Here is a 20,798-nt window from a genome sequence, read left to right on the forward strand (position 1 = left end):
TAAAGGTCAGTATGAGATTTTCAGTTTCTCTCTACATGCACACTAGTCTTTGCAGGAAAGTGGCTTGCATGTATAAAAGTTCTGTTTTTAGAGGTGGTTGAGGCAGTGTGGAAGATCCCAGGGGGCAGCATGGTGTTAAGGAGTCTAACTGCTTGGGGGTAAAAACTCTCCTGCAGCCTGGCAGATCTGGCTTTGATGCAGTATCTTCTCTTGGATGGCAGAAGTGTGAAAAGTCCATGTGAGGGGTGTAAGGGGTCCTGCACAATGCTGCAGGCCTTACGGACACTACGTTTGTAAAATATGTCCTGTAGTGAAGGGAGAGGCACTCCAATAATGTTCTCTGCTGTCTTCACTAAAGACAGGCGCTTGCAGTCAGATATGTTGCAGTTGCCATACCAGACAGTGATGCAGTTGGTCAGAACACTCTCAATGATGCCTCTGTAGAACATGGTGAGGATGGAAGGGGGAAGACTTGCTCGCTTCAGCCGCCTCAGGAAGTGTAGTCTCTGCTGGGCTTTCTTGATTAGTGATGAGGTGTTATGTGTCCACGTAAGTTCCTCAGTTATGTACACACCGAGGAACTTGGTACTCCTAACAGGCTCTACATCTAAACCGTTGCTGCTGAGTGGGATGTGGGAAGGATGTGATTTTCTGAAGTCCACGATTATTTCTTTTGTCTTGTCAACATTGAGAGATAGATTGTTGCCTTCACACCATGCAGACAGCCATTCCACCTCATCTCTGTATGCTGTTTCATCATCCCTGCTTATCAGTCCCAGCACCATTGTATCATCCGCAAACTTGATGATGTGGTTGGTGTTGTGCGTGGCTGTGCAGTCGTGAGTCAGCAGGGTGAACAGCAGTGGACTAAGCACGCAGCCCTGCGGTGCTCCAGTGCTAAGTGTGTTGCTGGAAGTGTTGCAGCCCATCTGAACTGACTGGGGCCTCGCTGTCAAGAAGTCCAGGATCCAATTGCAGAGGGTGGTGTTCAGGCCCAACCTGCTCAGTTTTACAACCAGCTTTTGAGGGATGATTGTGTTGAAGGCAGAGCTAAAGTCTAAGAATATCATCCTGACATATGTGTTTTTTTTATCCAGATGTGTCAGGGAGAGGTGAAGAGCAGAGCATATGGCATCCTCAGTTGACCTGTTTGAGCAGTATGCAAACTGAAGAGGGTCAAGGGAGGCAGGGAGATTAGTCTTTATGTGTGACATGACTAACCTTTCGAAGCACTTCATTATGATTGGCGTGAGTGCAACTGGTCGGTAGTCATTCAAGCATGTCACTGATGACTTCTTCGGCACTGGTATGATGGTGGTCGACTTGAGGCATGCTGGGACTGACGACTGGCTCAGGAATGTGTTGAAGATGTCTATGAGGACACCAGCCAGTTGACTGGAACATTCTTTGAGCACACGACCAGGTATGTTGTCAGGTCCTGCAGCCTTGCGTGGATTGACTCTGGATAGAGTCTTCTTCACGACAATTATGGAGAGACAGAGTACCTGGTCAGTGGAGGGAGGCGTTGCTTTTCTCGCGGGCTCTTTGTTCTGTGCCTCAAACCGTGCGAAGAAGTTATTCAGCTCATCGGGTAGAGAGGCATCACCATCGCTGCTGTGTGGGTTGGGCTTGTAGTTTGTAATTGTCTAAACGCCCTGCCACATATGACATGTGTCTCTGGTGCTGCTGAAGTGTTTGTTAATCCTCTGCGCGTATGGCCACTTAGCTCTCCTTATAGCGCGAAACAGGTTGGCTCTGGTCACCCTGTGGGCGGTCTTGTCTCCAGATCTGAAGGCTGCATTTCTGATCTTGAGCAACTTGTGCACTTCTCTCGTCATCCAGGGCTTTTGGTTGACTCTTGTGGCAACATCCTTGGTAACAGTAACATCCTCTATGCATTTGGAGATGTAGCCAGTCACAGAGTCTGTGTACTCGTCCAGATTGATGGAGTCACCATCCACAGCAGCCTCCCTGAAAATGACCCAGTCTGTCAAATTGAAGCAGTCTTGGAGAGCTGAAACAGCACCAACCTGCCACACTCTGATGTTCTTGTGGGCTGGTTTAGTGCGCTTCAGCAGGTACTTGTATGCAGGAACCATAAAAATGCTGATATGGTCTGAGCAGCCAAGGTAGTGGGGGCGGGGTAGGGCCTTGTAGGCGTCAGGAGCACTCGTGTAAACATTGTCCAGACAGTTTCCCCCTCTAGTAGCAAAGTTCACATTCTGGAAGAATTTTGGGAGAACTGACTTCAAGTTGGCATGATTGAAGTCTCCAGCAATAATGAAAAATGCCTTAGGGTGCGTCGTTTGTAGTTTACTGATGATCTCATAGAGTTCCGTTAGCGCCTGGTTAGCATTTGCGCTAGGCGCAAGGTAGACGGCAACCACCAGCACGCAACTGTATTCCCTCGGCAAATAGAAAGGCCGGCACCTTACCGATAAAATCTCTATCAGCTGGGAACAGTGTCGCACGACCCACCACGGGTCTTACCGGACACAGAGGTATCTCTGTCCGCGCGGAAGACGGTCAGTCCGTCTAGCTGGATGGCCAAGTCTGCAATGTTTTCCTGGAGCCATGTCTCAGTGAAAATAAAGATGCAACAGTCTCTCATTTCCCACTGCTTGGCCCACTGCAGCTTTATATAATCCAGCTTGTTGTCTAGCAATCAGACGTTCGCAAGCAGAATGGATGGTATCGCAGGTCTGGTGGGTTTAGTTTTTAGCCTTGTGCTAACACTGCCGCGTTTCCCTCGTTTCTGCTTCTGATCGCTGCGCTTCCGTTTTTGTCAGCTCAGCTTCTCAGGCTGCCGAAGTAAGCAAAGGCTGCGGAGCTTCGCTGTCATCTCACTGGATATTTCGGCGCAGTTTCTTCGGAAATCGAGCAGGATTTGCCACTCGTAAATGTATGTCTGCATACTGTTATAACTTAAATCTACAGTCGACCCTTGATATACGACCGGCTTGACATGCGAACAACTTGATTTACGACCAAAATTTTTATTTTGATTTACGACCAACATCTTGCGTTACGACCTGAATGCGGTCACGTGTATCCGCTTGCGCGATTGTAAACAAACAGAAACATTCCTATTAATGCGGCACTCATTCAATAAAATGTCAGGTTTGTAAACTCTCTTGGGACCTCCCCCAACTAGAAGACATGCCAAAGTCCAAACTCCGTATGGAAGACTGTTTATCTGTTGCTGGGGCAACAGCCGGCTTAAAGCTGTGCTGAGTCTCTCAGCCAAAGCAAACAGAAAAGATATCGATGGGTGATATGCATGTGATATCCCTGCCCGGCAATGGACAAGCAAGCGTCCACAGTCACGGCAATCGCGCTTCAGGACGCACTTCAGCACGCACTTCAGCATGTCGTTCCCATTGAGTGGGGAGTGGGGGTCTCAGAAGAGTTCAGAAACAGTTCCTTGTATCATCGCAAGGAAATGCTGAGAAAAATTCTCGTCAGAATAACTTGTAGGCAGGAGGAGATTAAAATTAACGCAAAAGAAGCAATTGAAATGATTGCAAATGCCTGAGCGCAAGTTAAAGAAAGTCTTTAAAAAGCCTTCAGTTTCATTATCATTCTCCTCCCTTCCTGCAGCCCAAAGATGTCAAATTAAATGGTGAGTACAGTATGAAATTGTTGTTTCTGGTAGGCTAGGCACTTATTACTTTTTGGTTAGTACATTAGAAAAATTATTGGTGTTTTGGTAAATTATGCACATTATACAACCCTTTTTTTATTATGAAAAGGTTAAGTAAGTGTTGCAGTGGGAGGTTCGGAACGCATTATGGGTATTTCCATTATTTCTTATGGGAAAAATAGACTTGACTTACAACCAACTTGAGTTACAACCAGCCCTCGCAAACGAATTGAGTTCGTAAGTCAAGGGTCCACTGTACTTCTTTTCTAATACTAGTCGACAAAGACAAACAAAGATTAACACTAAACATCACAGACTCGGGAGCTCTGTAAGCCGCAGCCTGCACGGGCGCTGCCATATTTGTTTATAATAAATTTATTTATTTAGGAACCAGGAAAGCTAAGGTTCAGACATGGACATTATTTATACTCATATGACAATACCAGACCAAAATAATGTCAGGAATTTTTTTCCTGTGTTTATAAATTACATAAACAGTCTGTAATTCCAACTCACCTCTGCTTAAGTTTACTATGTAAATAATGCAGTAAAGTGGTATAATTACTCATTATTCTTTGAAAGCCTGAAAAGCCTGGTTGCAGACTATTACCCTCCACCAGAAGAGAAACCCCTCATTCAAAAATTCCAGGCTTTTTCATATAACTATTACTTTATTTTCAGAATAAGCTTAACAAGAAAAATGATTAAACTGCTTGGGTCCTTATTTTCTGACTACTCTAATTATTCAATATCCTATGATCTATAAAGTGAGTTTATCAGCATTTTTCCATATATTCTTTGTCTTTGTACAACCTACATACTCATAAGATTTTGTGCTTTATTAAGAAAAGTGCTCTCTAACATTGCATGTTTGCCAATTTTAGCATGGTAGCCTATGCATATAACTTTTTATTTATAGCTAAAAAAAACACTAATTTTGCATCTACTTAAAGTGACACAAATTAAGCAGAAAAGAGACTGCTGGCATTAGTACTATTTATGAAATTAAAACAATAAATATTTTTGTTTCATCTTTGAAATTTTTAGTTATGTACATCTCATTATTTATATGTATTTTCATCATGGTGGTGACATGTTCTTGGCTTTTTCTGGTATTTGACCATTTTCCCAGCCCCTTGAGTACAGTTACGTATGCCTGCCATCTAACAGTACTTGTCTATTCCCTGGCAAAAATTTTTTAAATTCTAAGATTCAGTTCTTTCTCATTTATTGTTTTGAGGTGCCTCTTACAAATCATTACAAATAAGATCAACAACATAATGTAGCAGAAAATGTTTCCCATAGAATGTAATATGCATATACAGGATTTGGTGCTATTTGATAGTTGATATCCAGAGCTTTGGATACACACTTCACAACTTGCAATATACAACCACCTTATATAGAATTTTGATACATTTATATAGTCATTAAGTAATGTTTATTGCAGCATGTTAAAAGTCTTGATAAAAGTTGTATCATCTTCACAGTCTGCAAGCAGATGTCTTCACTGTTTTGTTGACCTGACAAAATAGCCCTAACAAGCAACAGAGGCAAATGGTATACAAGAATATTTCATTCTGCTTATTGATTTATTGTTTTAAATTCCTTTGTTATTTTGTCTTATTTTTCCTTTTTTCTTTATTTTCTTTAACTATTTTTTTGATGAAGAACTTTGTGTTGGCATACTTGTTCAAGACAATGGTGCTCTCAATCACTGTGTTTTTTCATGTATGTCTTTGTTAAAGAAAAAGTCTCATCCAGTAATCATAGGAAAAGTGTCCTATGAAAAATACAGTATTTGTATTATTATTATTTTGAAAATAATCACTGAATACATGAATATATTTCATGGATACCTAAATGAACACTTCTATGATATGCTTTGTACAACTTGTCATAGAAGGTTTTATTAATATGTTTTTAATCTAAAACAATCTTTATTAGCCAGCTGTTTAAAATGTTTACTTTTAGATCATGATATGGATTATGGGTTACATTTGAAAAAAATATAGAAAATACTCCTACCTTTGTGAAAATATGTCTCTGTAGGGGCTACCATGTTGAAGGGCAATCCCATATCCCCTGTCAGCAATTGTATTGCCAACTGTATAAAAGGAACAGTCTGCATCATTGATGGCTACATACTCCAGGACAGCAGCATCCCACACAAAAGCAAAATTTCCGTACCGTACCTGACAAAGAGATAGAAACATGCAATCAACACTAAAATGACAAGAAGAATACTCTGTTTCTTACAGTAGCAGTTTGCACTTTACACTTTAATCGTCATAGACATTATTTAGTTATTGCTAAAGTTAATTTTGCATTTTGTTTAAATAACATAAAATATAACAAATTGCCATAATAATACAAAAATATTTACATTTCATAAATGCTTTTTATTATATATAGAGATTAATATTTAAAATACACAGCTTGACTAGCAATCACAGAGTAGACATAAAGAAAAAACACAGTGTAGTAGAGTATGATTGTTTTATCTGTATTACATCATTAGCTATTGTTGTGGTGTGAAATTTTGTATACAAGTTGATGCATATTTTGTATGTCTTTATTTGTAACTTAGACAAAGCAATGTAATATTTGTGTTATATCAGCGGTGGTTTGATATTTAGTTAACCACCCAATTTTAAGGACAGGGTCTTTGTAATTTTATGACAGGGTCAGGGGAAGTGCCTAAAACTAGATTGGCAAGTGATTCTCTGCACGACACTCTCAATCAACCCTCATAGGATAGCCAAATTACCTAGCTGGCAAGCATCAGCTCAACAAATGGTTTTGGGGGCAAGTGTGAAAGGTACTGTATGACCCCATTGGTCTGAACTATGGCTGTTTGGGATTGGTTTGAATCAGAGGCCATTCTGTAGCATAACGTCCTATTGGTGTAAGGATTTGGACAAAGATTGTATAAATTCGGTTGTTTTACCCCTCCCTATCATCTCACACACCATGGACTGAAAAAAGACTACACTGAGAAGCACAACTCAGCAGCCATATTGAGACAGGCATGTGGCCTGTCCTGAAGAAAGATAGAAAATGGTGATTTAACTAGAGACATTTCAAGTAACTAGTTTTTGTGCCATCTGAAACTACACATCAGCATTTATCATGTTGTATGGTTGCCAATATTCACATGTACTTTGCTTATTGTTATTACTGAATATTACCAATAATACATTATTTAAAGTTGTAACTTAACTCCTGCTTTGTCTTTTGCGCAATGTAATTGCCTGTGGTTATAGATGTAGATGGGAAGGTGTGGAGAAGTTATAAAGTACAATACCTTATAAACAGTGATAAGTGTATGGGATTTGAGGCATTCTGACAAAGGGTACACATTAACAATACAAAAGGGGAAAGTAAAATAACACAGAACTCTACCAAGACAAAACATCTATGAAATTGAAAGTTATGATTAGCTTTACTTAGCTACTACTACCAAAGGTTTTGAAAATTCATACCTCCTAAAGACCTGCAGTTATAATTATACAGATAGATAGATAGATAGATAGATAGATACTTTCCAGCAGCAGCATACTGATACAATAAATAATATTAAAGAATGATAGTAATGCAGGTGAAAAAAAGACATTAACTTTGTATATGTTAAACGTTAACGTTTACCCCCCCCCCCCCCCCCCGGGTGGAATTGAAGAGTCGCATAGTTTGGGGGAGGAACGATCTCCTCAATCTGTCAGTGGAGCAGGACAGTGACAACAGTCTGTCGCTGAAGCTGCTCTTCTGTCTGGAGATGATACTATTTAGTGGATGCAGTGGATTCTCCATAATTGATAGGAGCCTGCTGAGCGCCCTTCGCTCTGCCACAGATGTTAAACTATCCAGCTCCATGCCAACAATAGAGCCTGCCTTCCTCACCAGTTTGTTCCAGGCGTGAGGCGTCTTTCCTCTTAATGCTGCCTCCCCAGCACACCCACCGCGTAGAAGAGGGCACTCGCCACAACTGTCTGATAGAACATCTGCAGGCATCTTATTGCAGATGTTGAAGGACGCCAGCCTTCTAGGAAGTATAGTCGGCTCTGTCCTTTCTTGCACAGCGCATCAGTATTGGCAGTCCAGTCTAATTTATCATCCAGCTGCACTCCCAGATATTTATAGGTCTGCACTCTCTGCACACAGTCACCTTTGATGATCACGGGGTCCATGAGGGGTCTGGGCCTCCTAAAATCCACCCACCAGCTCCTTGGTTTTGCTGGTGTTCAGTTGTAGGTGGTTTGAGTCGCACCATTTAACAAAGTCATTGATTAGTCATTGATTACAGTACATCAATGGGGAGAAAGAAAATACACTACTTCACATTTTATAATACCATACATTTACATGTATTTATTTCTGCCTAGACTTAAGCCCTTGTAGTTGTGTTTACCAGTATTTTTATGTTTCATTTGGAAAACAAGCAGCAGTTCTACTTACTATATTTCTGAAGTAACTGCAAACCAATTATTTCCTGAAACAATCTGCCTATATTAGAGGGCTTTGTAGAATAAACAATATCACTTCTGGATTTAACTAAAGGCTTGAACTTGACCTAATCCAAATAAAACGTAAAATATTACATTTCTTGTTTTCATCTCTCTGTCATAGATGTGTGTGAATTCAGTAAAGGAACATACCATTAACCATAGCAGCTTTCCCTGTTCACTTAATAAGAGGCAGTGCCTGTTTCCTGTCAATCATTAAAAGATTTTGACCAAATAATTTATTTTTTTAACTCATAAGAATAGTATTCCAGAAACCCTGTTTATGGCAGCTTTTCTGTGAAAGCAGAAGTGCGCCCTGCAGACTGTCCTTGTCACAAAAACTTAACCTTAGATTTTCTAATAGTGGTTTGCTTATAAGGAAACAATTTACAGTACTTCCTGAAATAATCTACATGATGTTAAAGGGCTTTGTAGAATAAACAATATCACTACTGGATTTAAGTAAGGGCTTAAACCTGACCAAATCCAAATAAAATGTAAAATATTACATTTCTTGTTTTGTGGTTTGCTTGTAAAGAGCAGCTGGTTTAGGAACTCTTTAAATCCTATAGCAAAGCATTTTAAATTTTATTACTAGTAGGGATGCTGCTAAATGTTAAATTTTGTATTACTGTTTTGTGTAGTGTTGTAAGTAATTATTTTCCTTGTATTAATCTTATGTATTTCTGCAAAAACATTGGTTGCCAAATGTTGTGTCTCTGGATCTCTGTAACAATGTCTTCTGTACTTTCATTCTGGACAAAATTTCCATCTGGGATAATAAAGTCTACCTAACCTAACCAGACCTAATTCCAAGAGCTAAGTATAAAGGAGTGTTGAAATGGCCATTGCTGTTATGCACCAAAAATGGAATACTTTACCAATGTTGATAAGTCAAACTAATACCGTGAAACACTTTAAAAAACTTATAAACAAAAACTTTTTAAATTTATCCTTTTCATAGCTAAATTTTAGTTGTACTTCTGATTAATTACACACACACAGAAATATAATAATAATGCAACCATTATTAACCTGTGCTTTTCTCTATTTTGTTTTTTTTTTTTAAATTTTCCTGTGGTGACGTTTTGCATAACTACCACTTAGTCAAAGCACTATGCAGCCCTCTGTGATGTTGGTACATAAACTGATATTCCAACTGTCGACGAGACCCACTGCAGTAAATCTCCTTGGAGGAAGCCTTAAAAACAATAAGGAACTACTTAAGTACATTTTTGTAAGACAAAATGTCCATTGGGGCTAGGCATTCCTCCCCAGCCATATGGCCATAGTATCAGACTTATCTTTAGAGACTTAAAAATAAATCTATTTACAAGAAATGTACTTTTTCTATTACCTGTAAATATATGTGAAGTGTGTACTAATTTATTTTTATCTTTTATTTTTGGTTTACCATTTATTCTTATTCTAATTTATTTTATTTTTCTTGTAAATTTTTCTTGGCATGCTGTAAAGTGCTTTAATGCTTCATCATTTGAATGAAAATGTGATATAGACATATACAGTGCATCCGGAAAGTATTCACAGCGCATCACTTTTTCCACATTTTGTTATGTTGCAGCCTCATTCCAAAATGGATTCAATTCATTTTTTCCTCAGAATTCTACACACAGCACCCCATAATGACAACGTGAAAAAAGTTTACTTGAGGTTTTTGCAAATTTATTAAAAATAAAAAAACTGAGAAATCCTTTGTACATAAGTATTCACAGCCTTTGCTCAATACTTTGTTGATGCACCTTTGGCAGCAATTACAGCCTCAAGTCTTTCTGAGTATGATGCCACAAGCTTAGCACACCTATCCTTGGCCAGTTTGGCGCATCACTTTTTCCACATTTTGTTATGTTACAGCCTTATTCCAAAATGGATTAAATTCATTTTTTTCCTCAGAATTCTACACACAGCACCCCATAATGACAACGTGAAAAAAGTTTACTTGAGGTTTTTGCAAATTTATTAAAAATAAAAAAATTGAGAAAGCACATGTACATAAGTATTCACAGCCTTTGCCATGAAGCTCAAAATTGAGCTCAGGGTCGTCCTGTTTCCCCTGATCATCCTTGAGATGTTTCTGCAGCTTAATTGGAGTCCACTGTTTTTCTTATTATTAAAATAAGCCTATTATATAGGCTTATTTTCTTATTATTGATTATTCTCACCATTATTCTGGTTATGCTATTTTGTGTTTTGTTTTTTGTGCGGTCACTCCTATTTTGTGACTATCTTTGCATGGCAGTGGATATTGTGTTTATGGTTGCTATTGTCATTGCCAATTACATGAGGTACTGTCATCAGATGCTGAGTATTTAAGAAGACAATGTACTGTACTTATCCAGGCTTTCAAGTCCATGTCTGTTTACAAAACTTTCTCTTTAGAAGAGTGGAAGTTAAATTTTCCAAAAAAAAATTTTATGTGAGGATACTGTATTGTTTGTGCAAGGCAACAACAAGTTTGAAAGAAAATGAGATCAGAAGATGGCAAGGAATTTATGCATGGGTCATAACTGAGAAATCAATAATTAAATAACAAAGCTCAGGGTGTATGGCCAAAATCGTACTCAGAGAACAGATCAGTAAGTCTTAAAAAAAGAAGGAACTCATAACCAGACCCAATAAACACAAGATGTGAAATGTAGCCAGAGAACAGAAAAAGTCATAAACTGGAAAATTCAAAAACTAATAATGACACAAAGGCTTTTTTTTTACAAATTCAATTCTTGGATAATTAGGTACACATGGTGCTGACTCTTTAAAATGTTGCATTGGTGATGATGTGATATGTGCCCTCTATAACTGTTTCGCAGCAATGGGAAAAGGTGCACTCTACCACATGCAATCTTCTTTCTTTGAATCTGCAGTAAACCACTCCACAGCAATAGACATCTTACAATAAAGGATTTGTTTCATCAATTGCTTTATTTATTTCAAGGTAAATCAGAACTCTAAATAGTTTGTCAACAGACAGCTAAAGCTCTACTTTATTTTTTTTAGTTGTTATTGTGTAACAAATGCAGGAATCACTGTGCCACATACAGTAAATGCCAAACTTTTAGAAGCATTTCTATAAATAAATGCAACAGAGCTTTGAGCCACAAAATAAAGTTTAAGCCCCGTATTACTCACACTTCTGCATTTACGTTTGAAATGGCAGGCTTATTGTGATATTAAACAAACTTCCAAAAGAGAAAACACTGATAAGAAAGCTTGTAAAATCAAGAAATTATAAAAAATCTCTAAATACACAAAGGCCAGCCACTCTGTGTTGTTATATGTCTGTCTGTTTTGACACATAATGATAAAGTGAAAGCATTATTCAGAAAGGTTTACAAATGTATTCAAAATCAAAAACTGATATCTCTCATTTCTATTTCAGAACCATTGCTGTCGCACTCCAGATTGTGGTCAGGTGCATCCAGTTTGTATTAATTATCCATTAGTTGTGTCTAGAGCTTGACTGGAGTCAAACTGGTAAATTGAATTGACTGGACATACTGTAGCTTTTAAATGCACACAGTGGTGTATATAAGGTACCATAATTCATGCTGCATGTCAGGACGAAAACCAAGCCATGATGTTCAAGGAATTCTCTGTAGTCTTCCACAATAAAATTGTGGTGAGGCATAGTTATGGAAAATGGTACACAACCATTTCTAAAGCTTTGAATGTTCCCAGAAGCACAGTGGACTTAATAATTGCAAAATGGAAGAAGTCTGGAACCAAACGGACATTTCCTAGTGCTGGTAGTCTAGCCAAACTGAGTAACCAGATAAGAAGTGCCTTGGTCTCAGAGGTGAGCAAGAACCCAAGAGTCACTCTAATAGAACTTCGAAGTCTTCAGCAGCAATCCATCATTTAGGTGTTTATGGCAGAGTAGCATTAAAATGGTATTTAAAGTACTCTGATAGCATAAGGATAAAGATACATAATTTTTCTGCATTTCTTGGTTTTGCCTCAGAAACAGCATTTTTGTTGTCACTCCACAAGTCTTCTATTGGATTAATGTCCGGGGATTTGGAGCAAAGATGTTGCTCATTTACTGGTGTGTTTGGAGTCATTGTCTTGTTGAAACATTCATTTCAAGGGCATTTCCTCTTCGGCATAAGGCAACATGACTTCTTTAAGTATTTTGAGGTATTCAAACTGATCCATGATCCCTGGGATGCAATAAATAGGCCCGACACCATATTATGAGAAACATCCCTATATCATGATGCTTGTGCCACCTTGCTTCACTGTTTTCACAGTGTACTGTGGCTTGAATTCAGTGTTTGGGGGTCATCTGACAAACTGTCTGTGGCCCCTAGACTCAAAAAGAACAATCTTACTTTCATTAGTCCACAAAATGTTGCAGCATTTCTCTTTAAGCCAGTCAATGTATTCTTTGGCAAATTGTAACCTCTTCATCACATGTCTTTTTTTCAACAATGGGACTTTGCGGGGGCTTCCCAATAGCTTGACTTCACATAGGCGTCTTCTAATTCTTGCCGATTGCTTGGCTTCACATAGGCATCTTCTAATTGTAACAGTACTCACAGGTAACTTTACACCTTCTTTGATCTTCCGGGAGCTGATCATTGGCTGAGTCTTTGCCATTTTGGCTATACTTCAATCCATTCAAATGGTAGTTTTCCATCTTCTTTCCAGTCTTTCAGGTTTTGGTTGCCATTTTAAAGCATTTGCGATCATTTTAGCTGAGCAGCCTATCATTTTCTGCACTTCTTTATATGTTTTCCCCTCTCCAATCAACTTTTTATTCAAAGTACGTTGTTCTTCTGAACAATGTCTGGAACAACCCATTTTACTCAGATTTTCTGAGAGAAATGCATTATAACCAGCATGTACAACCTTTGCTACCTTTCTTTCTTAAATAAGGCCAGTAATTGACACCTGTTTTTTCACAGAATGAATGACATCACTATGTGAACTCCATACTCCTATTATTTTGAACACCCACTCCAACTCTTCCCCCCCCCAACCTTTCAATTAATGATTAACTTACACATAATCGGCAGCAAGCATGTCATGACTGTTGGGTCTGTTGGTGTTCTATTACTCTGCTACACCTACCAGTAAATTATTTGCCATGTAGAAATATAATTTCTATCAAAAACAGTGATCAGGTTAGTGATGTCATACTGCTATTATGCTGAAAACAACTGTACATGGATGAAAGGAAATGGAAGACCATATAGACTAGGAGGAAGCAAGCATAATGCTGCGACTCTGTTCAGGTATTAAATCACACATAGTATACTCATTATTTTTATTAACTGTGGTATGAGACCTAAATCCTTACCATGAAGGTATTTTCCACTGGGTACACATTCCCTGAAATTACATTTTTGTCATGCATAAGAAAAAATAGTATTTAGCTTGACTTTTAATGCTGCACGGTGTGAGGAGGGCAACATAAAATCATAAGAAGAATGTCTGATACAACAGGTTCATGGACAACATCTTGTCTGTGTTTTAAGTTATTGGCTCTTTAATTGTGTTCAGGTGGCTTCATTCAGGAAAAAGGTCTAAAGGCTGAATGGCTTGATGAATTACAACAGAACATCAACTACTGTGGTAGACAGACTGTCAGTAAGCAGTTCTCATCTCAAATTATAGTTATTCAGGATGCTGCCCCCATCACCTTTCTGTTTGTAACCAGAATATTTTGGCATGTTATTTGTTATATAAAAGTCTCAATGTTTCTTCTACAGCTCTTTAGTTTTTTTTGCTGTTTGTCTCTAAATGGCCTCATCTCGCAGCACATACACATATACTATCCCTGGTACAAGCTCAAAAACTTTTATATGTATGGATAAACACAAGCTAAACATTTGCATAAACATGGAAATAAAGCAAAAGACACATAATTGTATCCTTAACCACACATAGCATAAATAACAGTGACAGATTAATGATTATGAACCAACAAATACAGAGAACTAACAACTTTAAAGAGATAATTTGTCATGGGTCTTGATAACTCACTATATTATAGACTTTATCATATACAGTATGCGGGCTTGTTTTGGTAGATAATGTAAATGCAAAGTTAGCATCCAGGCTGTTAACTACTTGCTTGTACTTAACTACCTATATTTTCTCTTCTTTATATGTATAACTTGCTATCTAGATGTTATCGGTGAACCTTGCCTAGGGCTCCACATGGGCTTGGATCTGTACTTGGGGCCGCTTAATTCAACTATATAATTTTTGCTTTGCATATTTTCTTTCTTGAGCTAAAAATAACTAAAAAAATGAAGTGTTTGGAAAAAGATTATACTAACAAGTTTGATGATATAATTAAGTATGCCATTAAATTACTATACATTGGATTAGGTTGAAAAGAAAAATGTATTTCTTGTTTTAATAACTACGATAAAATTTATGGTTCGTTTTATACTTTTGGAAATTATTTGGTTGTTATCATTGAATATGATCATAAAACCTCACATTTCTTAGTAATACATTAGTAATTGCTTGACATCTGAAGCACTATATTCCTTGTTAGTCCATTTATACTTCTTTGAGCATGACCATCTTTTCCACAAGTTTAGTTATCTTAATGAAGTAAAGATGATGATGATAAAAGCTACCTACACAGAGATTTGGTATAACAAGTTAAAATAGGGAATATTTTAACACATATGCAGAACATATTCCAACAGAATTATGCATAAACATTTACACTTTCATAGAACCAAACTCTTTTCTATTCCTAGTCTGGTCAGGCGGTGCACAAAGTTTGCACATTCTCCTACGTGAATGGATCGTTGTGGTGTGAGCGAATGGGAATAACTGTGGGTGATTAGACATGTGTGCACATGTGCTTGTGTGTGTCAGTTCACTTTGTGATTTTCTAGCATCCTGTCCAGGGATTGTTCCTGTCTTGCGCTTGATGCTTGCTGGGGTAGGCTACAATTTCCTTGCATCGCTCTTTAGGATAAAGCAGGTTTAGAAAATGAATGGATGAATGTGGACAATTACTTGTTTTAGAATATAATACTGGAAATGTGTCCTTAATTACTAGAAATATGTTTATTCCTATATGTACCATGAAATAAGTTGTATCCTTCCAGTTTAAAGTAACCCTAGTGATCATCTCAGTAGTACTAGGTGCAAGGCAGGTAACAATTCCGTTGGTTTGGACGCCAGTTGTTTGTAGTGCACAATAACATATGACACGGTGTTCATCTTGTATTAGAGGGTTTTTTTTCTTTTTTGTTGTTGTTGTTTAGAGTGTGTTATTCAGTTGATTGAGACAGATTTGCACAAAGTTAATTAATTGATTTCATGTGGTTTGGTAATTGTGGTGTTAATTAATTGAGGTGGGAGCTTGATAAAGAGAAAAACTTTTGAGAGAGCAAAAGCAGTTTAATAAGAAGAAGCATGAAGAAGTATGGAGGAACAGTTTTATAAGCAGGACAAAGGGCAGACAGTGGTCGTAGAGACTGTGCAGATAGCTATAGAGGCTGGTTGTAGAATCATCAAGTTGAATTGGACTCCTGGAGAATTGTTTTCAGAGCTGACCATGTGATATAACTGCTGCTGGGGCTGTTTTGAAAGCATGACAACTCTAATAAGTTAAGTGTCTTTGAAGCCGGGCAGTGGGCCACTGATAGTGGCAATGTGGTACCCCGTTTTGGATCAAGTAATTGGTGCCCATACCTTGTTATTTAGATTTTTTTCCTCTTTTGTATTCTTGTATGTTATCAAAACCACTCTCCTACCCAAACGCTACTATCAAGTGGATGACAGGTGGGCTTAAAAATCTGGGATTTGATCCTTTTTCCTAGTTGAGTGGAACTCTTGCTGGCTGAACGAACAATTAAAGACTGTGGGGATGTGAACTGTTATTTATGAACTGTAAATATTGCATGGGGTGTGTTTTAATAATTTTAATGTTTTAAATAAATTTGATAGTAAAAGGGCTTGAAAAGCCTGCTCTTACGTGTGAGTAATTTCTAGTTTCCAGATGAAGAATAAGAAAAGGGAGAAGGGGGCAATAGTGGAAATAAAACAAAATCATTACAAATTATAAAACTGAAAATTAGTCTCTAGGGTTAGTGGTCCCAATGCCCACAATCCCACGGGTGGTGTAGCTGGGACTTCATCAACTAGTGACATATATAGGCCTACTGAAGCAGAAAAGAGACTCAGCAACTGTGTTTCGGGCAGAGCAAAAAAGAAACAAAACTAAAGGTTTTAGTTTTAACTCTGTTATTTACTACAAATAAAGTTCTGAAGCAGAGTAATCTGGTGGTGTGGTGGCTGGTGTTCTTCACAGTTTCAGCAGTGAGGTTTAATTCCTAGCCATGTCTCATACTGTGCTATTAAAGTGTTCATGTTCAGTGAAATACAGGGACACCTTTCACTGTTGATTTCTGGGGCCTATGCTACTATCATAGATTATTCATTTTCTCCTAACAATTTTGGGAAAACAAACATTCCTGTATGCAATCTGCTTGGAAAAACATAAGTAGTAGTACATACAGAAAGCAACTGTCAAAGGAGGTGTTAGATTGATTTATGACTTTAAGCCCCGCCCCCAAATATGAAAATATGATCTATGAAAATATAAAAAAATATGAAAATATAAAAATATAATTTATGTAAATATAAAAATATGAAAATTTATGAAACTATAAAAATACGAACTATACCCCGCCCCTGTGGGGTTGGACCACTGTCATAATTGATCATCTCTAAACCACACCTTTTAGGGTGGGTCTTTCGTAAATCGGACACCTATCACGCCCCATTAACAATACTCACGCCCCCGAGGTACGCCTTTATCTCTCTATCCGCCTATAGGGTTAGGGGTGAGGCGTGTCTCTCACCCCCGACTGTGGGAGGAGATGAAAGAGTTCTTGTATAAAATTCTAGTCATTTAGTGAAAACGCCACGACACACAAAAGCAAACAGAATGGACGGTCTTCTGAACGCTCCTAAGAAACTGAAAGCAAACAGGGTGTCCAGAAGGACGGAGTTACGGGGACCACGCTTCAGCTCTGCCTGGATTCTAACTGTGCTCTGTGCCGGGTAGAGGTTAAAAGAAATGCTGAGGGACAGCTCACGATCGCTGTTTCCAAGAAGGAGCCTATCCTTCCCGAATATAACGAGGTCGGTCAAGAAGAGGAGGAAGATAAAGAAAATGTGATAAAGGAGCGAGTGAGTGAAATTAATTTTTCTATAAAAGACTGGACTTTTTTTAAAGCACTTATGCCAAATATTGATGAAGCTATTTATCAAGGAAAACTGTCTGACCAGATGAAAAGAATTAAAAGAAAATTGGAAGGAGGAGTTTAGAATGTTGAATAATTCATGCTCGGAGGAGGAGGAAAACTGGGAGGCAACCACCCCCTAAGTGAGCGGGGATAAATACAGAGGTCTTTTCCATAGTCTACATTAACCTAAAACCCTATCGAGATGTCTTCAACTACTTACCTTACCGAAGCTGGTGCCAGCTGGGACGGTCGTCTCCCTGTTCTCTCGGCCTCTGAGGTGGCAGAAGTCCTCGACATTTTGCTGCGCTCTGAAGAACCAAGCTCCGGAGGTATGGAACATCCGTCCGCTGCTGACTACCTGTTTTGGCCGGCTAACCTTCAAGCCAACACTGCCTACTCTACTCCCGACGAGATGATGATCGACACTAACCTACAGCCCTGCTACTCGGCTGCAGACCAGATGCTGACAGACAACAATGTGTTTTGGTCGGGTAACAACCAGCACCCCGCCGGCTATGCTCCTGATCAGGCATGTTGGTCTATGGAACAGACGGTGCCCAGCGACGGTCTGTTTTGGCCCGACGACATCGTACCTAACTCCGGGTACTCTGTTCCTAACAACTCTCCTTCAGACCCTCCGTCTTGGCCGGATCTTCTGATGCCCTCAAATGACCAGATCTATTGGCCCGAACCTCAGTTACCCGCCCCTGATGATATGTATTGGCTGGACAGTCTCCTGGAGAACCGTACAGTACCTGACCTTTTTGTCCCTGCTGAGGATGCTCGGGGGAGCCTAACGGGCGCTGAGGAGATAGCTGTGCAGGCCATGCGGCAAGAAGAGGCCATGGACGAAATGGTAATTGCTCTGTCCGCATGGAAGCCATCGTCCCGGGATGCTGATTATGAGGGTATGGACCTTGAACAAACTGACGGGCCCCTGGGTCAAACACTTCGAAAGACTCTGAAACTGGTCAAGAGTTTGATTGCGGCTCTGCTGGACATAATAGTCGATCGGGACCTAAAAAGCACCTGTCATGGCTGTTTCATAGATCACCCCAGCCAGACGCAGCATACGTGTCTGTTTGAGCCTGACTCTGTTTATCGGGTTGGCCGCTTTCAAGAGGTTCTGACTGTTTTTCGTAAACTGTGGCTCAGGAGCCTGGTCATAAAGACTCTGGGTTGCTTCAACATCTTTCCGCCTTTTCACAAGGTTCATTCGTTTGTTCAAAATGCTGTCGACGAACTGGAAAATGAACATTCTATTAGCGAAGCTATTGTACAAGCCTTTCACAACATGGACGATCCCTCTTACTCAAAAATACGTGAAATAGCCGATGCCTTTTCTAAAAGACATTTTTCTGTACCGAACATGACCGATGCACCTTTGGGGTTTTACGGGGAGTACGACTGAACTCAATGTGCCTGTTCTATGAAATATTTTAATCATGTTTTTTAATACTGTCGTTTTGAAATTTTAATAATGTTTTGAAAATTAACAATAAAGCCTCATTCGATTTTTAAACCACTGACATTTTTCTTTCACCGTTGGCGATGGAGGGTTACTTGAAAAAAGTTTATTATAACCCGGCAAATCCTGGTAGCTTTGGGGGAAAAGACTCTTTGAAAAGAGCTCTTGAGGTTTCGGGTCAGAAAAGTAACGACCAACAGGTGTCGGATTGGTTATCCGGTCAATATGCTTATATAATTCACAAACCCGCTAGAAGGCATTTTAGGAGAAATAAGGTTTATGTATCCGATATAGACTCCCAATGGCAAATGGATTTAGCGGACATGACAAATGTGTCCGAGCATAATCTGTGTTATAAATATTTGTTAACCTGTATCGACGTACTTTCTAAGTACGCTTGGGTACGACCCCTGAAGAACAAAATGGGTAAGGAAGTGACAAGAGCCTTCCAAGACATTCTGAGTGCCGGGCGTACTCCAAAGAAGCTCCAGACCGATAAGGGGAAAGAGTTTTTCAACCGAGATTTTCAAAAGCTGTTAAAGAAGATCGGAATAAAACATTTCACCACAGGAAACGAATTAAAGGCCTCCGTGGTGGAGAGATTTAACCGCACACTAAAATCTAAAATGTGGAAATATTTCAGCGCTTATAACACGAGAACCTACATTGCAGGATCTAGTATACTCTTACAACAAAAGTTATCATCGAAGCATAAAAATGGCTCCTTCCGATGTTAACACGTAAAATTCCTGGAAAGTTTTCAAAAACTTATACGGCGTAGCCAGCCCCCCGGGTCCGCCGTTGTTTAAGTTCAAAGTAGGAGATACAGTTAGGGTGTCTAAAACCAGACATCCGTTTGATAGATAGATAGATAGATAGATAGATAGATAGATAGATAGATAGATAGATAGATAGATAGATAGATAGATAGATAGATAGATAGATAGATAGATAGATACTTTATTAATCCCAATGGGAAATTCACATTCTTCAGCAGCAGCATACTGATACAATAAATAATATTAAATTAAAGAATGATAATAATACAGGTGAAAAAACAGACAATAACTATGTATAATGTTAAATATTAACGTTTACCCCCCCTGGTGGAATTAAAGAGTCGCATAGTTTGGGGGAGGAACGATCTCCTCAATCTGTCTGTGGAGCAGGACAGTGACAGCAGTCTGTCACTGAAGCTGCTCTTCTGTCTGGAGATGACATTATTTAGTGGATGCAGTGGATTCTCCATAATTGATAGGAGCCTGCTGAGCGCCCTTCGCTCTGCCACAGATGTTAAACTGTCCAGCTCCATGCCAACAATAGAGCCTGCCTTCCTCACCAGTTTGTCCAGGCGTGAGGCGTCTTTCCTCTTAATGCTGCCTCCCCAGCACACCACTGCGTAGAAGAGGGCGCTCGCCACAACTGTTTGATAGAACATCTGCAGCATCTTATTGCAGATGTTGAAGGAAGCCAGCCTTCTAAGGAAGTATAACCGGCTTTGTCCTTTCTTGCACAGCGCATCAGTATTGGCAGTCCAGTCTAATTTATCATCCAGCTGCACTCCCAGATATTTATAGGTCTGCACCATCTGCACACAGTCACCTTTGATGATCACTGGGTCTATGAGGGGTCTGGGCCTCCTAAAATCCACCACCAGCTCCTTGGTTTTGCTGGTGTTCAGGTGTAGGTGGTTTGAGTCGGACCATTTAACAAAGTCATTGATTAGGTCCCTATACTCCTTCTCCAGCCCATTCCTGATACAGCCCACGATAGCAGTGTCATCAGCGAACTTTTGCATGTGGCAGGACTCCGAGTTGTATTGGAAGTCCGATGTATATAGGCTGAAAAGGACCGGAGAAAGTACAGTCCCTTGTGGCGCTCCTGTGTTGCTGACCACAATGTCAGACGTGCAGTTCCCAAGACGCACATACTGAGGTCTGTCT

The 20,798-nt window shown here is 39.3% G+C and overlaps 1 protein-coding gene across 2 annotated transcripts in view; it reads right to left on the reverse strand.

Annotated features, from left to right (window-relative positions):
- grid2 (glutamate receptor, ionotropic, delta 2) overlaps nt 1-20,798 on the reverse strand; it is a 2,355,570-nt gene that overhangs the window by 72,783 nt on the left and 2,261,989 nt on the right. For both annotated transcript variants that reach the window (XM_028802162.2, XM_051927734.1), the window contains one exon: nt 5,672-5,838. In XM_028802162.2, coding sequence (XP_028657995.1) covers nt 5,672-5,838 — 167 coding nt within the window. The remainder of the gene's footprint in view (nt 1-5,671; nt 5,839-20,798) is intronic.

This window comes from Erpetoichthys calabaricus, chromosome 5 (genome assembly GCF_900747795.2).
Source record: "Erpetoichthys calabaricus chromosome 5, fErpCal1.3, whole genome shotgun sequence".
Classification (NCBI taxonomy): Eukaryota; Metazoa; Chordata; class Cladistia; order Polypteriformes; family Polypteridae; genus Erpetoichthys; species Erpetoichthys calabaricus.